Genomic DNA, 12,500 nt, shown 5'->3' on the forward strand with positions numbered 1-12,500 from the left:
TAATAGTAGGCTTAATCAAGATTTAGGTGAAGCTGTCAGATTTATAAGCTGGAATGTCAAAGGGTTAAATGGTCCTGTGAAACGAGCAAGAATATTTGCACATTTAAAATTTTTAAAATGTGAAATTGCTTTTTTGCAGGAAACTCATTTATTGGTGAAAGATCAGCTCAGATTAAGGAAAACATGGGTGGGTCAATTATTTCATTCAAGATTTATTCATAAGTCTAGGGGGGTGGCTATCTTGATACATAAAAAAGTTCCTTTTAGCCCAACAAAGGTAATAGAGGATCCACAAGGGCGTTATGTTGTTGTAGTAGGGTCTTTATATTTTAAGCCTGTCATACTGGTGAATGTATATGCCCCTAATTGGGACGATGAGAGATTCATAGAAAGAGTGATAGCATCCATACCAAGTCTCAATTCCCATTCTCTCATTTTTGGAGGTGATCTAAATTGTACAATTACTCCATCTTTGGATCGTTCCAATCCAAAATCTAATTCTCCCTCCAAAATGGCAAAGAGGCTATCAATGTTCATGGATCAAGTAGGCTGTACTGACCCATGGCGTTTCTGTTTTCCATTGAGCAAGACATATTCTTATTTTTCCCATGTACACCATACGTACAGTAGAATTGATTATTTCTTCATTGATTCTGCATTGTTGTCTTCGGTTAAAAAAATTGAATATTCATCTATAATTGAATCTGATCATGCCCCGGTAATTTTAGATCTTTCTTTATTACACAAAAGTATGGAGTACACTCCATGGAGATTGGACACTTGTTTATTGAAAGAAAAGGGATTTATTCAAATGATTTCATCAGCCATTGATGATTTTCTTGAATTTAACAGAGGTGATGATGTGTCTCCTACTACATTGTGGGAGACCCTCAAGGTTGTTATTAGGGGAAATATTATTTCATATAAATCCATGCTAAATAAAAACAGATGTTTAGAGCAAGAAAAATTGATCAAAGCTATACAGGCGATAGATTGTCAATATTCAGCTTCCCCATGCCCTGAACTTTATAAAGAGAAAGTAGAACTTCAGGGATGAGTTGTTGGCTTCGGAAAAAACTGAAAGGATGTTGTTGAAATCTCGGGGCATTATGTATGAGCATGGAGAAAAGTCGGGTCGTCTTTTAGCCCATCAGTTAAAGAGCAGATCATCTGAGCAACATATCTCTTGTATTATGAAAGATAATGGGGAACTTACAGTGGATCCTATAGAAATTAATGATACATTTCAGGCATTCTATTCAAACTTGTATTCATCTGAAGCTCCTAAAGACAATACAGTTATGGATAATTTTTTTAGCAATTTAAATATGCCCAAAATTGATACAGCTAGTAGAGCAGAATTAGAGTTTCCAGTCACGCACGGCGAAATTGCGGATGCAATTAGGACCATGCAAAGTGGAAAAGCTCCGGGCCCTGATGGGTACCCAGTTGAATTTTTCAAGACTTTTTCTGGGCAACTAATTCCACTTTTACTTGATATGTTTCATGACTCAAAGGCTAATGGTACTTTGCCCAGGACACTGACTGAAGCTTCTATAACTTTATTGTTAAAACCAGGGAAAGACAGAAAGCAATGTGGGTCATATCGCCCTATCTCTCTCCTTAATTGTGACATCAAAATATTGGCAAAAGCACTGGCTCGCCGTTTGGAGAAAGTTATGCCAGAGGTGATCTCCCAGGACCAAACAGGTTTTATGACGGGACGGCACTCTTTTTCAAATGTGCGTTGCCTTCTCAATGTTTTATACTCACCAGCGTCCAGTGCGATGGCTGAAGTAGTTGTTTCATTGGACGCTGAAAAAGCGTTTGATAGGGTAGAGTGGAGTTTTTTGTTTGAGTGTTTGAAAAGATTTGGTTTTGGCCCCGATTTTAGGTCATGGATTGAGCTTTTATACTTCAGCCCAAAGGCATCAGTAGTCACCAATAGGAATCACTCCAAGTTCTTTTCCTTGACAAGGGGAACACGTCAGGGATCGCCAATTAGTCCACTTTTGTTTGCTCTAGTTATTGAACCTCTTTCTATTGTGCTTAAGTCAAAGCCAGAAATATTTGGAATTTATAGATGGGGTTTAACCCATAAGGTATCTTTGTACGCTGATGACTTATTGCTGTACCTATCTGACCCTATGCATAGTATTCCCCATGTTTTGAATATATTGCAAACATTTAGTACTTTCTCTGGTTATAAATTGAACCTAACTAAAAGTGAGTGCTTTCCTATAAATGCCTTGGCCCGGTCTCTTAAGGACTCAGATCTACCCTTTTGTATGTCCAGGGATGGGTTTAAGTATTTAGGTATTAACTTGACTCAAAATTTTCCTGAGCTATACCATAAAAACTTTACCCCATTAGTAGGCAGATTAAAGTCTGATTTTCAGAGATGGAATGCCATTAGTTTGTCTCTGGTTGGTAGGATTAACTGTATTAAAATGAATGTTCTCCCTAGATTTCTTTATCTTTTTCAGTGCCTTCCAATTTATCTGACTAAATCATTTTTTCAATCTATTGATAAGTATATAACATCATTTATTTGGGCAGGTAAAGCTCCTAGAATTCAAAAGAGATTTCTTCAAAGACATCGTTCTAATGGAGGCTTGGGTTTGCCAAATCTACAATTTTACTATTGGGCGGCAAACTGTCAGAAAATACTCTATTGATGTCAGTCTTCAGATATGGTCTGGTGTGAGTCTGAAAATAACTCTTGTCTTTCAACTTCACTCCCAGCTTTAATAACTTCTAAAATCCCTCTGGCTATTTCAACACATACTTCAAATCCAACGGTCATTAACACTTTACGTATTTGGCAACAATTTAGAAAACATATAGGTTTACTTAATTTCTCCATTCAAGCCCCAATTTGCCATAATTACTCATTTATTCCAGCTAGAATAGATGCAACGTTCTTGGAATGGAACAGGCAAGGCCTTGTCAGATTTAAAGATTTTTATAAGGATGGTATATTTGCAAGTTTCAATGACATATGCGAAAAATTTAATCTCTCCTGCTCAAATCATTTTAGATATCTACAGATTCACCACTTTATTCGTAGTAATACAACAGATTTTCCAAATGAACCAGATCCATCTGTCTTGGAGGATATCTTGGAAGTGTCTTCTAATTTAAAGGGACTTATTTCCAGAATTTATAACATCATCACTTCCCATGGTGACAATATTGTAAATAAGATTAGAGCAAAGTGGGATGCTGAACTAGGAGAGACAATACCAGATAGTATATGGACGGAAGCGGTGCGTAGGGTTAATGGGACTACATCATGTGCTCGTCTAAGCTTAATCCAGTTTAAAGTTTTGCATAGGATGCATTTTTCTAAAGCTAAATTGGCAAAAATATTCACAGGCATGGATGACAGTTGTAGCAGGTGTCATAGCGCTCCAGCAACTTTGACCCACATGTTCTGGTCATGCCCATGCTTGGATCAGTTTTGGTTAGGGGTCTATAAAACGTTATCTGAAGTTATAGAAATAGATTGTGAGCCCAATGTGTATACCTCAATTTTTGGAGTTGTGCCAAGCGACCATATAGGACTTGCTAGGTATAAAGATATATTAGCCTTTTCGACTTTGATTGCCAGACGGCAAATTCTTTTACATTGGAAATCCCCATACCCACCAAAAGTATCTGTATGGCTGACTGATCTTATGATGTATTTGAAATTGGAAAAAATAAAGTATGCACTCAGAGGGTCTAATGACCTTTTTTATGGTATCTGGAACCCATTAATAACATATTTTGAAAAACTTAAGTCCCTTCCTGAGAGTCCCTAATGACATGTAAAGCACTGAGATGGCTAAGGCCTAAAGAAGTCTACAATATTGGTTTTATGTACCATTGGTTTGTTTACTGGATATTGTATGTGTATGTACACATTTATTCTGTTTTACTGGATTATGTATTTATTTTATTTGGTATAAGATGGTTACATGTGTACAAGTGTACATGTGACTTACGATTGTCTTTGGTTTGACTGGCTACATACTAAGACGCACAGAGGTTCAGAGGGTGGGCAGGGTGGGGTTTTTTTTTTTTTTTTTTTTTTTTTTTTTTTTTTTTTTTTTTTTTTTAATTATTATTATTATTTAAAAATGTAGGAGAAAAACAAATGTATTTCATGTAGGTATGTAACTTTGTTGTTCTTGGTTAATAAAAAGAGATTTAAAAAAAAAAAAAAAAAAAAAAAAAAACATTATTTCCTACTTTTTTACAAACTAATAATAAACTGCAAAGGCAGACAGGAAAGGATGTGCTAATTATTCCCACTGTCATTTATTTTACTGTTACCACCACTGCCACCTTGAATTTGGAAACTAACGTCGTGTGTGTCTGTGTGTGTGTATGTGTGTGTGAGTATACATGTGTGTGTGTGTGTGTGTGTGTGTGTGAGAGAGTATACGTGTGTGTGTGTGTGTATGTGTGTGTGTGAGTATACGTGTGTGTGTGTGTGTGTTGTGTGTGTGTGTGTGAGTATACGTGTGTGTGTGTGTGTTGTGTGTGTGTACCTCTTCCAGCTGAATCCTCTGTATTTGAGGGCCTCTTCCACCAGCTGGTCAAGAACGTAACACACGTGTTCCCCTGATCCAGACTTCAGTTTTGCAGGAGGGAAATCAACCTGGCCTCCCTACACACACACACACGCACGCACAGGACATATTACATGCATCATTGCTCAGAAACTTTATGTACACCAACCCACAAAACCTGCAAGTGTCACCCTGTCACATAGCGGCATCGCACCACACATCAACACACACACACACACACACACACACCAGGGCCCGGAGGTGTGACAGGATGTTGGACACAGTGGCGTTGGGGTCGTCATACTCCTGCGGCGCCTCGAAGGGTCTCCCGGTAGCGCTGATGAGCCACGCGGCGATCACCGTGAACATGTAGAACTGCTCGCCGGGGTTGGACGGCGTGTAGGGGCTCGCGGCGAAGTAGTGTCTGAAACAGACATACAGAGAGACTACGAAACAGCGAGACACGACACGGCACAGGCCCGTTAGCAACAGGTGACTTATCTGAAAAGGCAACATCCGTCTAACCTGGAGAGAGCCTTCATATTGTGCTTGGCCAGAACTTCCTCTTCGTAGTTCAGGACCTTGAGCTTGTCGAGCAGGTCTTCCATGACCACGAACATTTGGTAAGCAGCCCCGGGACCACGCTCATCCTCCTCCCCGCGTCGCCCGTCATCCGCCATGGAAGTTTATCAGTGGCAAATTAGTAGACTGACGCTAACAGAACTGTGAGAGCAAAACAGTTTACACTAGCGCTTAGATAAGCGGTCATTCAGCTTCAACCAGTTCTGATGTTAACGTGCTACACTGGCGTTAGATATCAGAGATTCTGGGTGACATTTGTTTTGGTCACTGTCACCAAGTGGCCTAAGTTACCGTCAACCACAATTTTTAGTGTAGGCGGTATCGAGTTTACGCAAAGTAACCCAACAACCCGCATTACATTGTTCTTTACAAAACGAAAACAGGGTCCAACCACAACGTTAAACACGGGAAATATCTTGAGATATCGGTTTTTAAGTTTACGTCTGGGGTCGCTAGGTGACGCGATGGAGATGATCGCTGATTCTGCGCACCTCTCAAGCAGAGCACACGTTCTTTCTGCTACACATCGCCACCTGCCGCATTGGAGTATAACACAGGAGACGTTTATAGTTGTGACCCGTCCCAAGTTGAATGTATTTATGTTAAGACCTTTTTATGTTGGACCTTCATAACTGGCTCCGTCCTAAATGTTTTATGTTAGGCAACTTTGATTCAAAGGACATTATTTACAAAATCTATTTACAAAAGATTTCTAAACAGGTTTATTAAGTTAAAATAGTTGTCAAGTTTCTCTTTAACGTTATGGTATTTGACAGACACTTTTCTCCAGATATTGTAGCTTACTTTGTATAAATGTGACAAACAAATAACTTGAACTTGAACCAATAACTGTATATACAGTCATCGACTTACATTTATTCACTTAGCAGATGCTTTTATCCAAAGCGACTTACATCTGTCAATTTGGTGTGATCCACTTGCCAATGCCAATTATGGTGCGATCCCGTTGTCCAAAGGGCTCTTCTTACGAGTAGACAAGTGAACATTGAGTGCATACCAAGGGTATATTTACTGATTTTATTTGTTTTTGTGATAACTTTTTATTGTATGAAAAAGCATATAGAAGAAAAAAGTGCAGAGCATGCAGTGACTTCAGACCACAGTCAGATATATATTATTCTTCTTAACCACTAGTGATATATTCTTCTTATTACTGTATATATTATTCTTATTAAACACTAGTGTATATGTTATTCTATGGCTATTTGAAATACATTTCATTTTGTGTCTTTCTCTTTAAGGCATAGCATAAATAAGCACTACAACTCTTTAACCTAGGATACACACACACACACACACACACACACACACACACACACACACACACACACCGTTCACTACTGCATGTGCCATACAGGAGCAGCAGATGGCGCCAGACTCTGAGTCAGATCAGATGAGCCGGATACAGAGTCAGGTGTCTCCTCCTCCTCACATGATGTCACTTCCTCTCTCTCTCCTCCTCAATCCTAACAGTAGTCACGTCACATGATGTCACTTCATATCTCTCTTTATCTCTAACTCCCTCTCTCCCCCCCTTTCTCTCTCTCTCTCCCTCCCTCCCTCCCTCCCTCTCTCTCTCTCTCTCTCTCTCCCTCTCTCTCTCTCCCTCTCTCTCTGACAGATGGCAGCAAGCTCCTCCCTCCTCTGTGGCCGTCTCCGTGGTGACCGTTCAGGCGTCCAGCGGCACGCTGGTGGCGCCCTCCTCAGACAGCGGACCCTGGCGCTCGCGCTCCGTCACTTCCTGCTTGCGCTTGCTCTTGGGGGGCGTGGCGACGGCGTGGGCGGAGTCTCCCTCGGCCCCGCCCTCCTCCCCCTCGGCCACGGAGCGCGGTGTCGGGCGCAGGCGGATGTTTGGGGCCTTCTGGGCGATGGACTGGCGTAGGCGCTGCCCGCTCTGCCGCATGCGCTGCCGCTGCTCGCTAGTGGGCACCACGCGCTGGCCCAGCCCCCGGACACGCCCCCCCAGCGTAGCTCCTCCCTGGCGCAGCGTGGCGCCCGTGCGACGCAGGTTCTCGCTGGTGCGCTGGCGTGTGGCCAGAAGCCCCGCCCTCAGGCGTGACACACGCGTGGACTCCACCTCCTCTGCCGTCACGTAGTCGTCGTCCGACGACAGGTCCCCCGGGGCCTCGTACTCGTCAGGCTCCACCTCCAACGCCGACGCACCCGCCCCCTTCGGAACCTTCAGCACCGCCACCGACGGCAACTCAGTGTCCCCCTGGAGAGAGGGAGGGAGAGAAGGAGGGAGAGAGAGAGGGAGGGAGAGAGAGAGAGAAGGAGGGAGAGAGAGAGAGAGAAGGAGAGGGAGGGAGAGAGAGAGAAGGAGGGAGAGAGGGAGAGGGAGAGAGAGAGAGAGAAGGAGGGAGAGAGAGAGAGAGAGAGAGAAGGAGGGAGAGAAGGAGGGAGAGAGAGAGGGAGGGAGAGAGAGAGAGAGAGGGAGGGAGAGAGAAGGAGAGGGAGGGAGAGAGAGAGAAGGAGGGAGAGAGGGAGAGGGAGAGGGAGGGAGAGAGAGGGAGAGAGAGAGAGACAGAGAGGGAGGGTGAGAGAGAGGGAGAGGGAGGGAGAGAGAGAGAAGGAGGGAGAGAGAGAGAAGGAGGGAGGGAGAGGGAGAGAGAGAAGGAGGGAGAGAGAGAGAGAGAGAAGGAGGGAGAGAGGGAGAGGGAGAGGGAGGGAGAGAGAGGGAGAGAGAGAGGAGGGAGAGAAGGAGGGAGAGAGAGGGAGGGAGAGAGAGGGAGAGAGAGGGAGAGAGAGAGAAGGAGGGAGAGAGGGAGAGAGAGGAGGGGGAGGGAGAGAGAGAGAAGGAGGGAGAGAGGGAGAGGGAGAGAGAGGGAGAGAAAGAGAGACAGACAGAGAGGGAGGGAGAGAGAGGGAGGGAGAGAGAGGGAGAGAGAGAGAGGGAGAGGGAGGGAGAGAGAGAGGGAGGGAGAGGGAGAAGGAGGGAGAGAGGGAGAGGGAGAGGGAGGGAGAGAGAGGGAGGGAGAGAGAGAGAAGGAGGTAGGGAGCATTCCATATGACTAATATAGTATCACCATGACTCCCTTTACTGACACACACACTCCTTTAAAAACACACTTTACTGATGAAGCAGGACACCACACCCAACACAGAGAGAGGGAATCAGTGTGTGTGTGTGAGATAGAGAGAGGGAGTGAGTCAGAATGTGTGTGTGTGTGTGTGTGTGTGTGTGTGTGTGTGTGTGTGCGTGCAGATATTCTGAGGTCTCAATAGTTGTCCTAATATAGAGTTCTGAGGATCACAGCAGTCATGGCCATTTAACACACACACACACACACACACACACACTGCTGAAATCCTACTCCACTTACAGTCTAGCTGTACACTTAAACACACTTACAGTAACCTTAAAGTAAGTGTGTGTGTGTGTGTGTGTGTGTGGTTAGCCATGTGTGTGTGTGTGTATGGGGAGAGTGCTATTGTAATTTATTGTATTAGGTGTCTGGGAATTTTTGTGTGTGGATGTGGTTCATATGTGTCAAGCTCTGTAGGTGTGTATGAGTATGCGCGTGTGTGTGTGTGCATGTGTGCGTGCATATATGTGTGCGTGCGTGCACGTGCGTGTGTGTGTGTGTGTGTATGAGAGTGTGTGTGTGTGTGTGTGTGTGTGAGTGTGTGTGTCAGACTCTAACTTTAGAGGCCTGTCATAAGCAGCTGCTCTGAGAGGCCGAGTGTCAAACTGTATGCACCCCCTCCACTCACACACACACACACACACACACACAAATGCAGTGGCATTCATCATATAAACAAGTAAACACATAATATAGAAATATAGAATATAGAAATATGGAATATAGAAATACAGAATATAGAAATGTATCACCCGGAGAGAACAAATACTCTTTTCTGATTGGCTGGTGGGGTGGCTATTAATTCTGAATAACAGGACACCGTTCCATATCAATGCTTATGAATGGTAACTATTTTTGAAATTTTTGTCATAATCTGTAAGTGTTTGGGATCATATTAAGCCTAATAGTGTAATTTTGTAGTGTTCGGATTTGTAATAAAATAACTTAATATCAGACCATGCTGCTGCCAGTTACTGTCCGGTTGTTAGCATGCTAGCTAGCCTCTTAGCTAAGGTAACATTTTAAACGGAGAAGTGTAATTTCTTTGAAATGACAACTAGCTGAATAACATTACTGACATTAGTTAAAGTGGATAGTTTATACTCAAGTGAATTTGCAACAGTATATTAAGTTTAAGCGAAGTCCTTCAACTACTAGTCATTTGTTAGAGCATAGCTGTATTGCCATAGCTCAGGGGTGGCTAACCAGTCCAGCAAGAGCCAAAAAAAAAAAATTCCGCACAACAAAAAAAAGATGCCCACACTATAACAGCGACTTAGGCCTACAAAAATAGATCTTCTCTTTTCATTTAAAGTGAGACACTTGGCAGATGCTACAAATTATCGTTTTCAGGAATGAGTAGCAAGCAACAAAGATATCTGACACACATCACACATTTCCCCTCACTGAATTACTTATTAGCATGAGAAATGCTCCAATGTAACAACTGATATGCTGTCAATGTGACCGTCAAATGTTCCGTTTAGTGTTCAGTACATTTTTTAAAAGAAAATACACAAAAAGAAAACGAGCCTGCTTCTCTGACTGACGTCTATATAGCCTACCTTTACCTTGTTTTATGCATCAGTTAAGTCTGGCATACCAAGTACCAAACTAACATGTAGAACACGTTTTTTAACAGTGTTATTTAGGTTACGTTGACATATTAACCAGAAAGGCTATGCTAGCCTACAAAAAGATGAATCCTCCTTTTGAATGTCTGTGTTCCTCTTTCTATTTACGCTTAGCGTCAGGGTTTTCCTGATTGCAACAGTATCATTCCACCTGGCTAAAGAAACAAAGTCTGCTTCTTTTTAGACTAGATTCCTATCCATAACATGACGGTAAAACTATTTTAATTTAAACATTGCAGCCTAACTATTGGCAGTACTATCAACTTATGAAAAGCATTTTCATTTACCATAAATAAAAGGCTATTTAAAAAAAAAAAAACTCAGTTGAGCAGCCGCGAGTGCGGAGGCAAAGAGATGCATGAGAGGAGGCAAAGAGCCGCAGGTTCGCCACCCCTGCCATAGCTACTCCCATCCACTTGTATAGCATTTTAAGCTAGCGTTAGCTAGCTAGCTAGCTCGGTTCACATGACTAATTAAATTATTCACATCATGTCCTAAAGAATGATTCATTGGTATCATACATGATTATAGACAATAATACTGTGAACACAATTATGTTTATCTGTTCTTATTGCTTATTAAGAGAGAAAGTTTATTTAGTGACGTAAGGTGACACTCCCACTTATGCAGATCGGAACTGTCCCGTTTTGCTCCCATAGTAACGAATTACGTTGCTCTATCTTGCTAGTAATCAAGGATCTTTGGTTGCAGGCTTCGCAACAATGGAATGTTGGAATGTAATGTTGGAATGTTATTACAAACATAGGTTTACTTAAATCATGTCCCTCAGGTTGCAACATTTTTTTTTCTAATTTCTTTTTGCCAAAAACGTAATCAAATACATGGAATAACATGTTCTATAGGTTGCAACATGTACATGGAATAACATGTTCTATAGGTTTCGACATTTTAATACATATTGTGCTGCCAGGGCAGCAGAGGTCAGAAGTAAATTGGTGAATTGGCCATTTGATCATATTTCTCACAGTGTGGAACAAAGTGTGTGTGTGTTTGTGTGGTGTGCGTGCATGTGTGTTTGTGTGGTGCGTGCGTGTGTGTTTGTGTGTGTGTGTATGCGTGTGTGTGAGATAGAGAGTCTCACCTGGTAGATGACGACCCTGAAGCGGTTTCGTGTGAGCAGTTCGTCCTGCGAGGTCTCGACCTTCCTGACGCGCGTGTTCTGCTTGTCCACCCTGGTCTTCACCTCCTTCACGTGCGCACTGACCCGCCGAGACTTCTGCAGCAGCTTCTGGACCGTGGCGGCCGTCTGAGCGTGCTCACTGCCCAGCGCTGACACCTGGTCAAGGTCGAGAACACAAGGTCAAGGTCAAACTCTCTCCGCCTCACAAAAACCAACATCGAGAGACGCAACACAAAAAACAACATCGAGAGACGCAACACACAACACAACATCGAGAGACACAACACACAACATCGAGAGACACAACACACAAACCAACATCGAGAGACACAACACACAACACAACATCGAGAGACACGACACTAGTACTGCACAGAAAAGCACATGGACAAGAGCAGTATAAATAATAACAAACAAAAAATACTACACAGGAGATAAATAAACAATGCAGTCATACTCAGAAGATAAATAAACAACATAAACAATGCAGTTGTACATAGGAGATAAATAAGACAGTAAATAAGTGACCTCAAAATAATAAATACCTCATTAGAAACAGGTATATTTCTGACTGCTTTTAAAACCGCTATCTAGATCAACGTTAAGGTCCACCACTCTAGTTCATCCAAAACAAACCAAAAAAGGGACTCAAAGTGCTAAATACCGGATTTATCCTTTAAACAAAGTCTCAAACCGTATTCTTCTAAATTTGAGTGCAGCATTCAACACCATTGATCACAGCTTTGTAATTCACCTCCTTGTGAAGTGGGTAGGTCTCTCTGATAATGTTCTAAAGTGGTTTCAAACCTTATGTCAAACATTACTGGCAGAGATTTTTATGTTAGTCTAGGAGATCATGTGTCTGTAAAACATGACTTGACTTTTGGTGTGGCCCAGGGGAGCTGCCTTGGTCCCCTGCTATTTTCCCTATATATGCTTCCGTTAGGAAACATCATAAGTCAGCATAATGCAAACTTCTACAGCTATGCAGACGATACCCAATTATATATTTCTGTGGAGCCAACTAACCCAGATGGCCTTTGCCCCCTTATCGCCTGCTTAGCCTCCATTAATCACTGAACACTGAGCATGCTTAGCCTCCATTAATCACCGAACACTGAGCACCGAACACACACCACCCAACTCCGTACCAACACACCACCCAACTCCACACACCACGCGCCTCATTGCAAGCGCATCTTGATTGATTAATCACCACTATGTGGATACTGTTTTTAGAATTGATTTAGATTAAGTGTTAGTATAATTTGTATTTTAGTATATTTAGTATATTCTTTATCTTCTACTGTCCTTATTGCTTAGTTGTGTTTTTATATTATATACTTTTAATTACTTTTTCTGCTGTTAGTGAATGTGTGTATGTTGTCTGTATGCTACTGAGACCTTGAATTTCCCCTGGGGATCAATAAAGTATCTATCTATCTATCTATCTATCTATCTATATCTATTTATCTAT

The 12,500-nt window shown here is 42.3% G+C and overlaps 2 protein-coding genes across 3 annotated transcripts in view; both read right to left on the reverse strand.

Moving 5' to 3' along the window:
- Positions 1–5,636, reverse strand: part of ift57 (intraflagellar transport 57 homolog (Chlamydomonas)) — an 18,766-nt gene extending 13,130 nt beyond the window's left edge. The window contains exons 1-3 of one of the 2 annotated variants that reach the window (XM_042071397.1): positions 5,085–5,633; positions 4,809–4,983; positions 4,539–4,657 (exon numbers count right to left, since the gene is read on the reverse strand). In XM_042071397.1, coding sequence (XP_041927331.1) covers positions 4,539–4,657; positions 4,809–4,983; positions 5,085–5,239 — 449 coding nt within the window. In that variant the 5' untranslated portion in view covers positions 5,240–5,633. Of the gene's footprint in view, positions 1–4,538; positions 4,658–4,808; positions 4,984–5,084 lie in introns of both variants that reach the window. The other variant, XM_042071398.1, reaches the window with a different exon arrangement.
- Positions 5,637–6,165: 529 nt separating this feature from the next.
- cavin4a (caveolae associated protein 4a) overlaps positions 6,166–12,500 on the reverse strand; it is a 7,741-nt gene continuing 1,406 nt past the window's right edge. Inside the window, exons 3-4 of the mRNA XM_042071413.1 lie at positions 10,985–11,179; positions 6,166–7,377 (exon numbers count right to left, since the gene is read on the reverse strand). Coding sequence (XP_041927347.1) covers positions 6,832–7,377; positions 10,985–11,179 — 741 coding nt within the window. The 3' untranslated portion in view covers positions 6,166–6,831. The remainder of the gene's footprint in view (positions 7,378–10,984; positions 11,180–12,500) is intronic.

The sequence above is a fragment of the Alosa sapidissima genome, chromosome 19 (genome assembly GCF_018492685.1).
Source record: "Alosa sapidissima isolate fAloSap1 chromosome 19, fAloSap1.pri, whole genome shotgun sequence".
NCBI classification, from domain to species: domain Eukaryota; kingdom Metazoa; phylum Chordata; class Actinopteri; order Clupeiformes; family Clupeidae; genus Alosa; species Alosa sapidissima.